Source organism: Sparus aurata, chromosome 13, assembly GCF_900880675.1.
Source record: "Sparus aurata chromosome 13, fSpaAur1.1, whole genome shotgun sequence".
NCBI lineage: Eukaryota > Metazoa > Chordata > Actinopteri > Spariformes > Sparidae > Sparus > Sparus aurata.
Genome location: NC_044199.1, coordinates 34185733 through 34204175, shown reverse-complemented (window position 1 = coordinate 34204175; position 18443 = coordinate 34185733). Strand labels below are relative to the sequence as shown.

Genomic DNA, 18443 nt, shown 5'->3' with positions numbered 1-18443 from the left:
TGTATTTATAACAATAAACTACTGTTATTAACACTGGCCCTCATCCTCCTCTGTAATAAATGCTACATGAAGACAGCTCTTCAAAGTTTATTTTAAAATAATTATATATCAGGTTCATTTAATCATGGGGAAATATCACATTTAGTTTGAATACTTTTAAAATACTTTTAATTCCACCATAAATACTTTTACCAGAATCATTTTCAAGGCAGGACTTGTACTTGTAACAGAGTATTTCTAAAGTGTAGTATTAGTACTTTCACTGCAGTGAAGGATCTAAATACTTCTTCCATTACTGCAGCGTGAAGCTCCAGTGAGGACCAGCAGGCGGCAGCATCGTGACGTGACTGACTTCTGACTGAACACATGTTCAGTCTGCAGCACAAACTCAGTTTGAATTAATATTGTTCGTTTCATCGGTTCGTCTTTTATCAATCACACACGACAAAAGTGATGGTAAATAAAGTTTGAGGTACTTGTACTGTGTTTCTATTTTATACAACTTTATACTTTTACTCCTCCACATTTATCTGACAGCTGTGTGACTGTTGCTACGGCGACAAATACATGATTCATAATTTGGGATTAAATGACCAAACTGGAGTAAAATACTGCTAAAGGAACAGTTCAACCAAAAATCTAAAACAAGCCATTATTCAGACTCCATGTTTCTACTGAAAGACAGAAAGAAGTTCATGTAGAACATTTGCTGAATTAACAAGAAGGTCCAAATAATGCAGAATGAGTCAGAGACAGAGTTTCACAGAGTTTATAAAGTGTCTCCAACTCAACAACTCACTAAACTGACACATTTGTTAAGGGAGTCTGGGGTTTTTTGTCCACAGGGACAAACTGACACTTTTTACAAGGAGACAAACAACTTCAGTTGAAAGATTTAATGCTGAATTTACAACAAGGACACAATGAGTTACAATCTGTCACAGACACAGTTTCACTACGTTAGAAAGTTTGTTATAATTCAACAACTCTTAAAATCGCATGATTTGTTAACGGAGTCTGGTGATGTTGCGGTAACTGGTTCAAGCCAAAGAGTGATCCTGAGCCCCTTACACACCAGCCTCCGGATGATTGGTGCTCCATGTAGCCAATGACAGTAACATATAGTTTACTGCCGCTTTTAAAAGGTTTAAACTTGGAAATGATGCACATTTACATAGTTTTATGCTCTTTAAATAGGCTGTTTTTTCGCTTTAGCACTTGTTTTATGACTTTTGTATGTACACAAAATTAGTGTGAATAAGGAAATAACGACTATAATGAGTTTTGGGGAAAATACTTCACCTCTCAGAAGAGCCCAAAATCATGTCTGTGCTCCGATGACTCAACAACAGCTTTAGACACAGAGGCAGACAGGCTGGTACAGTTAGAATGTGTCACAGCTGTTTCACAAAGATTGTGTGGTTTCTCCTCATGAAACAAGTCTTAAGATTGTGTGTTTTGTTAATGGAGTCTGGTGATGTTGCGTATACAGTCCAGTGGAGCAGAACACAGAGCTGACGCCTGTTGATGTGAGTCAAACATTAAACTGGTGTTTCTGCTCTGAGTCGTCTTTTCTCTGACGTGATCAAACACATGTCACATTTTTATAGTGTCCTCCTGCAGCTTCTCTCCCTGAAGGTTTGATAACTGTACAACCTTCAATATTTGTCCTCTGGATCAATATTGGTTTCAGTTTTTATGCACATCAGTGTGAAAACAGCTGAGATGTTTAAGTGATGACACATTTATCCACATTAAGCCTTGTTCCAGGTTGAATAAACTTCATCCAGCTACTCTTAATATCTGAATTGAATTTACTTTGCTCACCACAGAATTTTGTCTTAAAAATATAAAGCTTGTTAACTTTGTTTAGTTTCTTCTTCATGATCACCACGAGTCATTGTGCCTCCCATGTGGGAACGTTATCTCACGACATCTTCAACATGTTTTAGTTAAATATTCAGTTTTTTTAATTTTAATTAAAAGCCTCTTATTTTGTCAGTTTGGGGAGAAAAAAAGATGATGTGAAGAAAAGAAAGAAATATTTGATGTGAATAATGAGTCCTTTGTGTTTCTGCGACGTCTCCACACAGCCAACGTCAGTGTGTGTGTGTGTGTGTGTGTGTGTGTGTGTGTGTTACAGACAGCCTTTGTTTGCAGTATTTCCTTCCATCAGAGTAAAAACACTGCGTTCCTCCTCGTCTCTGTTAATGGAAATAAAACAGAATAACTTTAATCGGGGGACAGAAATGCTTCATTTTAAGTCCTGCAATTTTTTCAATTTCAGATTAAAGTGCAATTATCCTGCAGTCAGTTTAACAACTTTATTTCAGTTCACCATTTCAAGTGTTTATGGACTCATTTGTGATTAATTTAATTAGCCTGTAAACAGAACATTTCATTCTCCGGCCAAATATGCTGATAAGATTTATGATGGATTATATACAAATTCACCATCTAATTGTTTTTTCAAGGTGTGACCTCATTTAAAAAACAAACTAAAACCTGTTGTTGCACTGAAGACAGTTTTATTTTTAATTCTATCACCTTGTTTGAAAAAAGCTGCACAGACGAAGTTCTGTAGCTTCAAACAGGAAGACAGAAAACAGCACTAGCCGTCCAGCTAGTTCACAAAACTACAGAAACACAGATAATTAACTGACACATTTGTTAAGGGAGTCTGGGGACTTTCTCCACGGGGACAAAGAAGTAGCCTATATTGTTACTGTTTAGTGTCTTTGTAACATGTGACATGTTTAGATCAATAACATGTTTCTTCTTTCATAAATGGAGTGTAAATGGTGACATCAGTGTAAACAGTGTGTTCAAACAGCTGATCAATGTTGGCAGGTAAGACTTTAGCACTTTAGACACAGAAGCAGACAGGCTGGTACAGACATGCTGCCACAAACTGACACTTTTTACAAGGAGACAAACAACTTCAGCTGAAAGATTTAATGCTGAATTTACAACAAGGACACAATGAGTTACAATCTGTCACAGACACAGTTTCACAATGTTATAAAGTTTGTTATAACTCAACAACACTTAAAATCGCATGATTTGTTAATGGAGTCTGGTGATGTTGTGGTTAATGGTTCAGGCCAAAGAGTGATCCTGTAGACACGTGACCCACTCGCTCTTCTTTCCTGAGCCACTTACACACCAGCCTCCGGATGATTGGTGCTCCATGTAGCCAATGACAGTAACAAATAGTTTACTACCACTTTTAAAAGCCTAAACTTGGAAATGATGCACATTTATGTAGTTATGTGCTCTTTGAAAAGGCTGTTTTTCCACTTCAGTACTTGTTTTTTGACTTTTTCATGTACACAAAGTTAGTGTGAATAAGGAAATAATGACTATAATGAGTTTTGGGGAAAATACTTCACCTCTCAGAAGAGCCCAAAATCATGTCTGTGCTCCGATGATTCAACAACAGCTTTAGACACAGAAGCAGACAGGCTGTTACACTTAGAATGTTTCACAGCTGTTTCACAAAGATTGTCAAGTTTCTCCTCATGAAACAACTCTTAAAATTGTGCATTTTGTTAATGGAGTCTGGCGATGTTGCGTATACAAACAGATCAATGGAGAAATAAGTTGAAAGAGTTCAGAAACATTGGCTGCTGACATTGGCCGGTTAGCAGTAAATGTTAGCATGCTAACATTGCTAATTAGCACTAGACAGGCTGAGGCTGATGTGACTGTCATCAGATCTGCATGAACCAAAGTTTTGGACATGATGATGAGAAGTCAGAGTTCCTCCTGATGGGTAAATACTTCAGTGTGGAGCCTGAAACTGGACTGACGCCTGTCGATGTGAGTCAAACATTAAACTGTACTTGATGTGATCACAAACACGTCACGTTTTTTATAATTTCCTCCTGCAGCTTCTCTCCCTGAAGGTTTGATAACTGTACAACCTTCAATATTTGTCCTCTGGATCAATATTGGTTCCAGTTTTTATGCACATCAGCGTGAAAACAGCTGAGATGTTTAAGTGATGACACATTTATCCACATTAAGCCTTGTTCCAGGTTGAATAAGCTTCATCCAGCTGCTCTTAATATCTGTATATTAATCCATGTAGCCAATGACAGTAACATATAGTTTACTACTGCTTTTAAAAGCCTAAACTTGGAAATGATGCACGTTTATGTAGTTATGTGCTCTTTGAAAAGGCTGTTTTTCCACTTCAGTACTTGTTTTTTGACTTTTTCATGTACACAAAGTTAGTGTGAATAAGGAAATAATGACTATAATGAGTTTTGGGGAAAAATAATTTGCCTCAAAAGAGCCCAACATCATGTCTGTACTCCAGATGATTCACCAACAACACGTGATTTACTTTGTGCTCGATGAGATGAGGTTAAAGACCAAAAACTCTCTCCCTCTGAGATGTACAAGTGCCTCAAAGTAAAGTAAAGTACTGTGATGTACTTAGTTACTCTCCACCGCTGCACTCAGAGTCAGAGACAGAGAATCATTGACGACTTCATCATGGAGACGTCACACACACACACACACACACACAGAAACAGTAACACACTGTGTCTCTGCAGCCCCGACATCACAGCTCCTCTGTCACAGCCTCACTCTGTTCGTCAAAGTGGACAATGAACACACACACACACACACAAACACACACGCACACACACACACACAGACACACACACACACACACACACACACACACACACACACACACACACACACACACACACACACACACTCAGAGTAACAGTCACAGGATGGCCGCCGTCTCGCCTCGCCGCCGTCGAACGCCTCAGACCTTCATCATCGTCCTCTTCGTCCTGTCAGGTGAGACACAAATAGCTGACATCACAGCACATCTATCGAGGAGGAAGTAATCGGATACTTTACTCCAGTAAAAGTACTAATACCACTCTGTAATAATACTCTGTTGCAAGTGAAATGAGGAGGAAGTATTCAGCAACTGTAAGTTTGGTGAAAGTTTGTTTTTCTAATCAGGAAAATTAAAGCATTTAAAGAGAAATGTCTCCTGTAAGTGTAATCAGATTACTATTGTGGAGCTCTTTCTGTGTTGGACTGCTCGTTAGTTTTCATTATGGATTCATCTGCTGATTATTGTCAACATTAATCTATCATTTGGTTTGTATATTAACCTGTAAACAGTAAGAAAGGTGGTGACAGAGCCGAGTGACGCTTCATGATCTTTGTTGTTGTGAATCATAGAAAAGAAAGCAGAAGATTCTCACTGATGGGTCTTTAATGATTATTTATATGGTTGAGAAATAATTGCTGCAATAAATCAGTGGATCGTTTAATTTATGACAAAACATCACCTGGATGGATGTCGGACTGAAGCACAGCTGTGTCAGGTGTGTCAGGTGTGTGTCAGGTGTGTCAGGTGTGTCTCTGTGCTGCAGGTGGACACTTTCCGTCTGTTTCCTGTTTCAAAGTGCTGGAGGGGGGCGTGGCCTCGCTGTCCTGTCAGTACTCCGTGAAGCGTTTCGGGCTGAGCCGGGTCTGCTGGGGCCGCGGCTGCGGGACCTTCTGGTGCAGCAACATCCTGGTGCAGACGGATGAGAATGGCGTCATCTCCAAGGTCATGAAATCTTAAATATGTTGGTCTGATTAGACAATATGACGCACAGCTGGACAAAACGAGAAGCTCACCATGTACATTTCTGCAAACAACAGATATGTTGAAACTTTGAAACACTCTTTGAAAACCACCTGTTGGAGCCATAAAACATCATGTTTTGGTTGCAGCAAACACTGCAGGAAAATGTCCCAGCACCTTCTCTTGAATATCAGCGGTTTCATGCTTGCAAACATTGAAACACCATCTCACACAGCGGTCTCTCACTTGATAGTTGTCTTGCCAAGCTGTCGAGCATTAAAAAGATCTGCTTTTTTTGCCAATAAGACGCCTGGGAAGTGTTAGGACATCTCGTCAAAAATATTTCCACTAAGTCTTCTATAAACTCTTCAGTGGTTTCACGCTCACAAATGTTCTCATCCAGCTGTAATGCCGACATGAAAGTCAGCTCATATATACACGCACTCTGATTCAGCCTTAAGATCAAAGTGGTAGTGATTGAACCCTGACCCTGGTGCTGCAGGTGGAGGACCGGTACCGGCTGACCGGGGACGTCCTGGACGGACAGATGGACCTGGACATCCTGAATGTGCGGCGGACGGACAGCGGGCCGTACTGCTGCAGGGTGGACATCGACGGCATCTTCAACGACAAGAAAGTGATCATGAACCTGAGGGTGGTCAAAGGTGAGCGACTCTTTAACAGAACATGCACAATTAAAGGACATGTTCACATAAAATAAATTAAATGTGGAATATCTGCACAGAATGTGGATTTTGTCGCCCCGCTCTTACACTGAGAGTTTATTTAGGACGTGTAAACAGCAGGAACGATCACAGCAATCTTTAATGTTCATGTGCGTGAACTTTAATCTGTTGAATCACAGTTAAGGAATTGTTTGTTAATTCCATGATTAAATATTTCATGATTTAACCCGTCCTCACGATGTTATCACGCTCAGTACAATAAGATGTGTAATTTGACGGTATCAGCACCGACACTCCTGCTGATCCTGTTTCATCGGGTTTGTTCTCCGCAGCTCCGGTCACCAGTTCTCCTCCAACAACAACAACAACCATGGCAGCAACAACCAATCGAGTGACGGAGCCGTCGACCTCCACAGGTGAGACAGGTCACACTGAAGCAGCTTGGGTCCAGCTCTCTCTGGGTGGTACTGGATCATGGTGCTGGTAACACTGGGTGTCCTGGTCCAGAGCGTGATCACGTGACAGTTCTGTCTGCTCTGCCTCCATGTAGTAAACTGGAAATCCCTGCTGTCGTCTCAGCTGGATCTTCTGAGGAGGAACTCCACCCTGCAGCGCTCTGACACCGTCACTGTGAGTCACCATGACAACCACCACCACCACCACCACCATCCCATAATGTCAGATTATGGACAGAATCGTGGCTGTTTTTGGGCCCAAAGACCACGTGAGAGACGTCTGGCGATGTTTAGCGCCCGGCTAACTTGAATGGGAATAAAATGATCTAATCTTGCGGCAGTTCTTGACTTTTCAAATGTTATCGGATCGAATGGCTCAAATTCTGATGGTGAAACAAAACATTTCGAGGGGTAAGCTCATGGTGAAAAGTCTTTTTGGGCTCCGGCACATCATTTGAAGTTGTAATTACACAAACAAACTGTGTTCAAAGCCCGGTGCTTGTCTGTCACCCCCAGTCTTGCAACTCTCTCTGAATTTTGTAGTTTTTTAGGGCTGAAATTCTACCTGAGGCCCAGTTTACAATAAAACTATGAAGCTGCAGCCAGCAGCTGGTTATTCCTGAAGCTAGCTTAGCTCTGGTTAGCCACTGACGCTCTCAGTTAGCACATTGTAAGATCAGTATCTACGGCGACGTCGCACTCTAGTTCAAACTTTTTGCACAGCTGGACAAATCTGGACGTCTTCACCAGCTTTAAGATCGGTCACAGTCTGTTATATTTATATTCACACTATATTTTTATAGTTTTGTCCTTTAAGTACTTTTAGTTTTGTAAGCTCCTTGTATTTATAAACTTACTTGGCAATAAAAGCGATTCTGGTTCTGATTTAAAGCAGTGTGTTGTGAAGGATAATAACTTTCTCTCTCTCTCTGTCTCTGCGTCAGGTGGAGGACTCTCTCCCGTCTCTCTCCCTTCAGATCAACGTTCCCGTCCTCTCGCTCTCTCTCAGCGTGTTGTTGATGTTGGCGGCAGTTTTTCTATTTCTGGCGTTTAAACGTACGTTTTCTCTTTTCATCCCGTGTAGAACGTCTCCCAGCAGCTTGCTCACATCATAGAGAGACAATATGAACCAAGATCACTGTTCATGCTGTCGTTTGCTCCACAGTGAAGTTTGCAAACAGCTTGATGTGTTTATGAGAAATCATTGTTTTTATTTTCATACCAGTTTTTCTTATTTCTCGTATTCAGACCAGTTGAAAGGAAACATCCAAAATACACATTTAGATGTTTAATCTTAGTTCATTTTTCTGTTCGTGCATATTTCATTTGCATAATTCAACATAAAAAGTGAAATATACATATATATATATATGTATATATAATATATAGAAATAATTGTGTAGGGGAGTTTTTTGGTGATGGAAATGTATGGTTTTGACCCTGTTCACCAAAGTTCTGACTGATGTTCTCTGAGCCAGAACTCTCTGCTCCATCAGCACCGACACACCAAACCTTCCACTTCTGTTCCTGTTTATGTTCTGAAGGTTTTGTTTACAGAAGACTTTGTTTATACATCATTCACAGCCCGAGTTATTGAACATTTCTCTCCTAAAAACACTATTTTCTGATTTACCCAGCGATCAAAAAAGATCTCCAAAGTTCAGGTCTGACTTTACTTTTTTTTTAAAAGCCAGGAAACCAAAGAACTGTCAAGTAAAGTAAGACCATTACATTTAAGTTGCACGAGTCACTTTTCAGATTTCACAGTGTCTGTAATGCCTCATTTGCATATTTTAAAGTAAAATATCAAAAAAATGAAGATACAACATATAACTGTATTAAAGCAGGTTTAAACCCTAATCACCTTCAGTATCTCCTCCCGACTAAACAAGTCTGCAGATTTAACGTTTCATATTCAAATCTTATTCATTTTCCTGCAGGTGGAATATACAGAAGAGCCTTAAAGACCGGCTGGTGAGTTCAACACAGGTCGCTGTGTCTTTCACTTGTGCGCGATGTTGGTATTTGAGAAACAGATTTGTTATCCTGCCGTCAGTTAAGACGAGAACTGACCTCCTGTGTCGACCTGCTGTTTGCTCAGCGTCTGTTAACTCTTCCTCTCTCTTGCAGTTTCTCCACTGAAGAACATCCTCACATCATCTACGAGATCCGGATGAGAAGACCGGTCCAGGAGAACATCTACACTCTGGACTAGAGAGCCTCGTTCACACCTAGACCACACAGAACACATTAAACCTTACGACATTTCATATATTATCATGCACACACACTTTTATCATACAGCTACACGTGTCTGACTGAGCAGGTGCTGGTTTGCTGTACATTTTATTCAGTGTGCGAAATATGAATAAGACAGTCAGGGGGTCCTGAATAAACCAGCTGTTTGAGGCTAGAAGCGTGGCAGGGTCCGCCACTTATACACAAAGTAAAACAGCAAAAGCTGTGTTGTCCTTTAAGCTCCGTTTGTTTGTTCAGTCATGAAAACAAAGACAGTTTGTTTATTTAGTTTGTTTAGGCAGAAAAAAAATCAGCCAAAGAGGATTTTTCTCTGCTCATTAACATTTCTGCCCCAAAACTACTACTGCTCCTTTAAACTACAGACTGCTCCTTTAAACTACAGACTGCTCCTTTAATGCAGGATATCATCTTGGCCCAGTTCAATGCCTGTTTGCCGTGACGGTCTCCAGGGAAACATCCAACAGCAGGACTGAACTTATAACTGTGTGCTTTTATGAAAGATTCACAGTTTAAACAGCAGCTGATCTCAAAAACCTCATTCTTTATTATTTTATTACCTTGTTTCCAGATTCAGTTTAATCGAGGACACGAGACATAGAAAATAATATTCGGGACCCCCTGAAGCTCTGCTGTATTTCAAACACCGACTTAATTTGAGCTGCAGCTGTGTGTGTGTGTGTGTGTGTGTGTGTGTGTGTGTGTGTGTGTGTGTGTGTGTCTGTGTGTGTGTGTGTGTGTGTGTGTGTGTGTGTGTGCAGCGATGCTTTCAGGACTCTGCTGCTGTACTTTGTCTTTTTTCATTGTGTTTCCAGTTGTTGTAACTTTTTTAAAACAAGCTGAATAAAAACCAATCAAAATCCAGAAAGCTGTGTCTGAAACATGTTCTTCATAACACATGAAACAAGAGGCCACATATCATTCCAGCGTTATTTGAATACGTTCGCTGGTTGTGGAGTGATTCATTTAATGGTTTTACATTTATTTCTGTGCATTTGATGAAAATAGTCTGTAACATCATCAGATTGATGTTCAGAAACAGATGGGCCATGAGACCTGAGTCCACCAAAAATGAAATGTCTCTTTGTGCAGCCTCGTTAGCATAATCCTCCCACCTGTTCGTTCCTCTCCACCCACCTGAGCGCCACAATACCAAACTGACAGAGCTGTGAAGCTCTCCATCACGGAAATAAGATTCAAGTCATCGAGGCTGTTAAAATTTCACGACTGGCATTAACATGCATCTCAATTTCCTGCTCGATATGCACACACCTACGTGACTGGAACGAACCGATATGATATTTTTTACACAAAGAAAGAAATATATTCATGTGTAACATTTGCAGAATTAACAAGCAGACCCAAATAGTTAACAATGTTTTCTAAAAAGAGTTTCAAAAGATTATAAAGTTTTTCTGAAGGCGACAAGTCTCAAAATGTAGCGTTTTTTTAAGGGAGTCTGGGGACTTTCTCCACGGGGACCAAGAAGTAGCTGTGACACTTCTTATAAGGAAAGAAACAACTTAATGTTTTGCATTTAATGCCGAATTTATAAGATGGCCTTAATGATTAAGAATTAGTTAGAGACAGAGTTCCACAAAGTCTATAAAGTCTCTCCTAAATCGACAACTCACTAAATTTAGTGTTTCTTTAAGGGAGTCTGGGGACTTTCTCCACAAGGACAAAGAAGTAGTGTATATTTGTTACTCTTGTGACACGTTTAGCATGCTAACTTCAGTGGATATCCTCAACATAACATCAAAACCGACTGTGTTCATAATGTTGGTTCATTTTTTTGATGTTTGAAACCCTCTAAAGATTTGTTTGGCTGGAGCACAGTAATACCACAGTCAGTAGAGCTGCAGCATCTTCATACAGTTTGCAGGTGTGCAAGCAGAAGGAGCCCAGACTAAGTACTGAGTGCATAAACAAACATACTTTTCAGAGGGTTGACATTTCTGTATTCTAACTCATTTTGTTGATTGGTCTTGTGTAATTTTGTAATATTCTGAGATACTGGGCTTTTAATTTTCATGAGCTGTAAAACATAATCATCAAAATTATGACAAAAAACGGCTTGAAATATTTCACGTCATGTTTACTAAATATAGAATATAATAAAGTTTATTTTTTGAGTTAAGTCATGAAAAACAAAAACATTTTCCATGATATTTCTGATATGTTTGGAGACTCACCTGTACATGGCTCCTTTAAGAAGAAAGCCAAGTGTTCATATAAGGTTAAGTTGGTACTTTTTACAGTGTATTGGGTCAGTAAACACAGTTCTCATCGTAAACTTCCTAAAGTTAATATCTTCAGGCAGATGATTCATTCCTATGACCAACCACCTCACCGAGCCTCAAGGCTTTGAGAGTCTTTGTTAAGTGCTCGAGGCAGATTCAAACAACAGATGAAACTTGAGACAAAATTCAGTTTTGACCTCATTCAAACAGAACGACATGTTCTTAATCAAACAGTCAGAGAGTTGTCGGTGTATATATTTTCGAGTGGAATGAGGTTTTCTTTGGGACCTTTGGAAGGGAAGCTTCCATCCGTCTGAGCAGCTGAGGACCTCAGTGGCACCACGACGAGCTGCCTGCAGCGCTGCCAACATGGTGTCGCTGAAGCTCACCCTGCTGGCCGGTGAGTCCTCTGACCTGTTCACCTGACGCATTTATAGGACACGTCTCCATAGAAGCTACTGCATATTCTGTTTCTTTGAATTAACAGTTAAGATGTCATAAAATAGTTTAAAAAATCAGATTTCTGGTTCCAGATTAGCCTGAAGAGAGTACATCAGTGAAGTCATAAAATCACTAATTTCTTAAATGGAGTTCTGCATGTAAAGTTCTTAATTCAGACAAGAGTTTCCCTCCTGTTTCTAATAACTGATTTAATAACCATATTGTATTTATTTTTTCAACATGCAGTTAATAAAACGCTGGTACATTCTTTATCACACTTTCAGGAAACTTCCAACAGAATTCTGCTCAGCTTCTGATGATCACGTCACGTTTTAATTGTTAGACATTATTGTGGTAAACTCTTTATAATCTCAAATAATGTCACTTGGTATCTGCCACCTACCAACCATGACACTTCCATACCTGTAAAATGAAGTGTTACCGAATTGAATATTTAAAAAAAGGAGGGAAACTTGTATCTTTGTTCAGAACTTTACATTCAGAACTCCATCTAAGAATTGAGCGTTTTTAGGACTTCACTGATAAATTATCATCAGGATTAATGATCGAGAACCAGAATTTTCTTATTTCTAAAATTACTTTTATGAAGTTTGGTCCAAGTGTAACCAGAGATCTCAACTGAATTTAAAGATTTTAGCGTTTATGTTCTCATGCAGATATCTCAACTGTTTTACTTTCAGAGCTGCAATTGACAGTTATTTTAATGAATGAATGTGCTGATGATTTTCTTCATTATTCAATTGATTGTTAACGTCTTAAAATGTCTGCAACAACAGGAAATGTCCCAGAGCTCACAGGGATTTATTAATAAGAGACATTTTTTGCTTCATAAATAACTTAGGTGCCCAAGTTATCAATTAATTGACTAATCTTTTGTCAAGCTTAATTTTAAGGTTTTATTAAAACTATGACAAGTGACAGGGACAAAGTGAATTTCCGACAGTAATGTTCTAATCTTTGTTAGCTATTTTGAATACATTTTTCTTTGAACTGTGTTGATCTGAGTGTGTCGTTATAGAACTGTTGAATAAGAGTCACATTAATTGATTATTAAATAGTGTTAAAGCTCAGAATACGATGTCTCTGTGTGTTTCAGTGCTGGCCATCGGACTCGTAGCTTCAGGTAAGATTAAAAAAAAGTCACATTTGTGTTTAAACTGCTGACGTCCGACACGCCCACGAGGCAAAACATTAAAGTTTTTGTTTGAACACACAAAAGGATTTTACCCTGACACACACTCACTCTGTGATGTCATCCACGCTGCAAGATTTACATCACCAAGTATTTATTCCTCCTCTTCATCATATCTATACATTTAGAGAAAACAGGGTTAATTAATTTGTATTTTTTATGCCCGTTTCACCTCGTCCATAATACATTTTTACTTACCACATTGCCACATACAATGAAACTGTGTTCCCTTCGCCTCACTGCATTTTCCACATAAATCTTGGATATTCCTGTTATATTTATTGAATTTAACTGCTGTAATATATGTTTTCATGAGCCATTTCTACTGTAACCGTCTAAGTATTGTATTGCAGGATTGTGTGTGAGCTTTAGTGCATACTGATTCCCAGTCCTTTGATGATATGTCTGTTTCTAGATCTTCTCTCCATGCACTGTTTGTTTGGGTTGAGTTGGATAGCAACAGTTCTGATACAGCACCTTGACTAAAGCTGACTTTAGTTTTAGATATTAATATATATTAGGAGATCATTTTGGCTTGTTCTAATAAAGCTTCTGAGCTGAAGGAAATTAAAAAAAACATGGCATACTTGCATATGATTTCTTCCAATGACATCATGCTGTCTGAGTTTGGTAGATACAGATCATGATTTTATTTTCTGGTCCCTTTGACGCCCATTGTCTAAATACAACATCAGCTCTTCCTTGTGTAAAATGCTGGTTTCCCCAAATGGAACTCTACAGAGATAACAGACTAGCTTCTCTAATAATTCCACACTTTGATCATATTGTTAACATCTGTCTAGAGAATTAGAAGAGTGTAAGACTGGATGTATGGTGGGGATTCAGCTTATTAACCATTTAATGTACGCTGACGATTTAATCATTATGTCACCATATAGCGCTGGCTTACAGCATCTGCTCAGAGTTTGTACGAAGTATGGTTTGCAGTTTGACATCAACTTTAATCCCAAAAAGAGTGTTATCATGACAGCCAGAACTGAGGAGGATCAGAAGCTAACGTTTCCCTCCTTTTACTTGTCTGAGCAAGAGCTAGTTATTGTAACCAAAGTCAAATACTTATATATCATCAGGAATGACCTTAGTGATGATATTCAGTGCCAGTGCTATAAATTATATGCTCAGGCAAATATGCTGGCACACAAATTTCATATGTGCACTGATGAAGTTAAAACAGCTCTTTTTAGAGCATCTGCACTCTGCTGTACACAGCTGACCTGTGGTGTGGCCACAGTAAAGCAAACATGAACAAGATCAAGGTGGAATATAACGATGCTCTTAGAATCGTGCTAAAGTACCCGAGGTGGGAAAGTGCTAACAAGATGTTGGTGAACTGTAATGTTCCCACTTTTCAGGCATTACTTAGGAATTTTATGTATAAATTTACGTGTCGGCTGATTGAGTCAAGAAATGGGATTATAATGTGTTTGACTGACCCAAAGTGAGACAAGATGTTCCTCCAGCTTTTGGAAACATTGGAACCAACATGTGTATGTTTTTTAACCACTGAGGACACGTGTCTATTTATGTTTGTCTGTTTATTGTGTGTGTCTTTTATATCTGTAGCAGGGACAGTCAGTAATTCAAACTTGATAGTTTCCCCCTATGAATCCAATAAACAGCTTCACAGTGTTCTCAAAAAAGTAATCGGGTGGAGGCAGTGACCCATTCTGAAATAAATACACCATTTTAGGGAGTTTGTTCATTTTGATTCCAATATGTCCTCCATTAAGGGTTCATAGTTAGACTTAACAGTCAAACCTCTCTAAGTGAGTTTTCCCTCCCTTTTCTCATCAAGTAATAAAACCGAGGACTAGGTGTTACTGATCGTACAGCCTGAGATACCACCAAATGCGTTTATTAACTTAAGCAGGCCAGGGATAGCTGCATGAAGATGTTACATAAACAAAATTAGGTCATCTGCATATATCGCCATTTAATGTTCTGTGTAGCGATTATTATTCCAGCTTTTTCTACGTACATTCGTACAGCTATTGCTAATGGTTCAACTACTAGGATAAATAATAGTCGAGATAGGGGGCATCTCTCATGACATCCTCTTTTGATTGAGTGCTCATTTAAACCCACATTAAAGTCCGTGTAAAGCGGCAAAAAAATTGTGTTATGAGTTTGTCACACCAAAGAAACATGTATCATTGACCACTGAGCCAAATTTGAAAGATTAAAAAAATTGTTAAGTATATAAAATTAGGTCTCAAAATCATGGAAAAACAAGCACTTCTTTCTGCTGTGAAACGCTGGGGGCGTGTCAGTTAGAGGCGCTGGAACCACGCCCATGCGGCGGGGGCTACACGTCATGTTAATGACGTCGGTGTCTCCCCAGGTGTTCCCCAGGTGTTCCCCTTGTCTATCTAAACCCGCGGACAGTTTATAATCATATAGATGCTGTTATAACGTGTAGTGATTGAGATCCTGACCCACTAAACATCCTGGAAAGTGACGGAGTGAAGTTTTTCGCGCTAAATTACATAATTATACATAATCACCATCAGTAAACAGGACGCTGTCTGACTCTGTCACTAGCGGGGACGGAGGCTGTTTTCTGGGGGACAGTTTCCTGTAGTCTCGGTCAGGAGGGCTAGCGGTCGCGGTGATTTATTTTCGTCAAACACTCGGTGAGTTAAAGTCTTGTGACAAGCGTGACAGACGCTGTTTTGTGAGCAGAAATGTGAGGAAGAGTCGGGAGGACAGGGAGGGGATGGACAGGAGGACAGACGCTTCTCCACATACAGCTGTGGGATTTGTTTTCCTCATATAAGTTGCTAAAGACAGTTACAGTTACTACGTTACTTTTGTTCGGTCATGTAACGTTGCTTTGTGGGACATTTCTCTGTATTTAGTTGAGTGAAGGACCTGTGCAGTTATCAGACTGTCAGACCGACACGCCCTCGCTCCGCGCCTCCGGATTATCCGTTCACACTGGGACGGCTCACCAATAATGCAGCCCTGATACTACCGCCACATACCGCCGGTGGGACCCGGCATAATGTGGCCGCCGCTGCCGCCACCACCGCAGCTGCAGCCGACCCACTCCGTCCCGCTGACGGCGGCGGCCACATTATGCCGGTGGGACGCGCCGTCAGCGGGACGGAGTGGGTCGGCTGCAGCTGCGATGGTGGTGGCGGCCGCGGCGGCCACATTATGCCGGTGGGACCCACAGTCAGCGGGACAGAGAGTGTCAGCTGCGGTCAGCAGCGGCCACATCTCCTCGTCGGCGGGAGGAGAGGATGCAAGCCGGGGACGGAGTTGACCAGCGTCAGAGGACTCCCCTGTTTCCTTACGTTGTCATCCGAAGGAAACTTAAATAAGCTAATAGCGCCGTCACCCTGCACACTGTGGCATCCAGGAAAGATGCAGAGGATGTGGAGGAGACATGACTGGTGAGCTGACTGGTTGACTGGTTAGCTAGCTGCAAACTATTGTAAGCAATGCTATCCGAGACTGGAGAGTGAGTGGGAGAACCGCTGAAGCTGACGCGCTGAACGTATTTATAGCACTTCCGCAGCAGGGCGGGGTTTATGCAAATCATATAGCCGCGTTACGGAACGCGGCCATGATTTGCATGATTTCTGACCCGCCCATTAAATCCTGAACACAGAAATGTTGAAAAACTGTTTGAGCCTAGCTCCAAAATTAAATTCTACATGGCCGAATGGCTTTTACATGTTTTAAGTAAACACATTTATGACCTGTTTGATGTGTTTAGAAGAAAATGGCTGATTTTGGTTTACACGGACTTTAAAGTAATGAAAATTGTGTTTTTATGACATTGCTATTATAAAACCACCTCGCTATGTGAGCAACTTCACATCTGCAGTGGTGCAAACAAGGCAAGGCAAGTTTATTTGTAGAGCACAATTCAGACGCAAAACCACTCAAAGTACTTTGCAGGAGCATACAAATAACATTAAAAGACGTTAAAAATTGCAAAAGGCTCCCATGGTGCTTCCGTGTGACGCATTAGCATTAGCTCCCTGCTAACGTTAGCTTCTTTGCTAAATTTACACTCCATGCATTGTGTCCCCAAGTCAGTGAATTAAACCGTTTACAACGTTTTATAGTTTTAATTTTCATCACTAATGTTTTCCTCAGAATCATGTTTCTAACCATGACAAGGGTTGGTGTTCTATATAAATAGCACTGATAAGAGCAGCTACAGCTGATTCATACAGTAATAAGTTGTTTATAACAAAGTTATTTATAGTTTATATACTTATAAGCTGTTTGTAAGATATTCTAGTTAGACGGAACTGTAGAGGAGCATTTTAATATTTGGAATTACATCTCGGAAATTGAAAAACTTTCAACTTTTTGGACTATGACTATACGGTTTGATGCAAGTTCTGGACACTGGTGAAAAAAGAGTTTTATCTGGTTCGTCTCAAGCATTTCATGAATATCAGTGAGCTGGTGTTGAGTAAATGAATATTTCCAAAAAAAGTAAAGAATATCATTCAGCTGGTGTTACATTTTGAAATGCCTCACCAGTTTATTCACTGATTGCAAAAATAACATTTTTAGGGAAGTACCAGAGATTACAGAACATTTTAATCATCAGAATACAAAAGAATCAGATCACTGGCATAGAGGAAACAGTTGACTTTGCTGTTTGCCCTTCTAAATGCATTGTGCTATGACATTGCCTCAGACTCAACGTCATCATCACAAAAACTGGGAGACAGAAGCATTGGACAATCTAAGCTTGGAGGAAAAGAAAAGGATGACAGCACATCAACTGAAGAAAGCCACAGTCCTGAGAGGTCAGACAACATTTAAGGACACACTTTGTCTCTTGATTTTCAGTCTCTCCATGTCTTTCTGTGTCACTGTCACAGAGCTATGGTGTTGTTTTCTCATTGCTTCCTGTCTCTTTATGCAGTCACAACCTCAAAGGCAGCGCTGACTTCCATAGGCTGATCACCATGAGACAGTGGGTGTAGGGATGATGTATTTTTTGTCGCAAACTGATGTTGGCACCACTCTGGTTGCCTCTGTGGGATTATCTAATTGGATTTGGATTATAACAGAAATAATCTCTGTGGATAAAACATGAGTTTCTGATCCTTCCAGGTTCTGGTCATGAGATAATCTTCACACATTGAATGCCACTTTGTAAAGTTTCAAGTATAAATTAAATGTGTAGCAGTAAGAAGCTAATGTTCGCTACAAACAGACGACATCACAGTCACCACCACTAAGAGCCTTACTACACAATTACTATCCAGGTTGTTCTATAAAACTGATCAATGTACAAGTTGTGAAGTCAGAGTTGAATAGTGTGGTAACTAAAGTGGCCTGTAAAGACGGAGTAGTGAGTAGATGAGTCCTGTGTTCGCTGTGAGGACGTTTAATGTCCCGGACAACCTCTGCCGTCTCATGCCGAACATGTTTGTGTAACACTTGGAAGAGCTTTATAATTAAACTATGGGACATTTAATATGGACTTTAGGTGGGAAACAAAACCGCGTGCATATGGTCAGACTTTGGATTGCACACATT

General features: G+C 40.1%; 1 protein-coding gene and 1 long non-coding RNA gene across 2 annotated transcripts; both read left to right on the top strand.

The window, feature by feature from the left end:
• The first annotated feature begins 4695 nt into the window (after positions 1-4695).
• Positions 4696-9256, top strand: LOC115593668 (hepatitis A virus cellular receptor 1 homolog). Its single transcript, XM_030437258.1, has 8 exons — positions 4696-4824; positions 5415-5593; positions 6114-6276; positions 6630-6713; positions 6848-6927; positions 7697-7808; positions 8693-8726; positions 8883-9256. The coding sequence occupies exons 1-8, from the start codon at positions 4755-4757 to the stop codon at positions 8965-8967; spliced, it is 807 nt and encodes a 268-aa protein (XP_030293118.1). The 5' UTR covers positions 4696-4754; the 3' UTR covers positions 8968-9256.
• A 2069-nt stretch (positions 9257-11325) lies between these two features.
• Positions 11326-17696, top strand: LOC115594744 (uncharacterized). The gene is made up of 3 exons (XR_003986547.1): positions 11326-11651; positions 12810-12836; positions 17593-17696. It is a non-coding gene; the product is annotated as an uncharacterized LOC115594744 (long non-coding RNA).
• Positions 17697-18443: the final 747 nt, after the last annotated feature.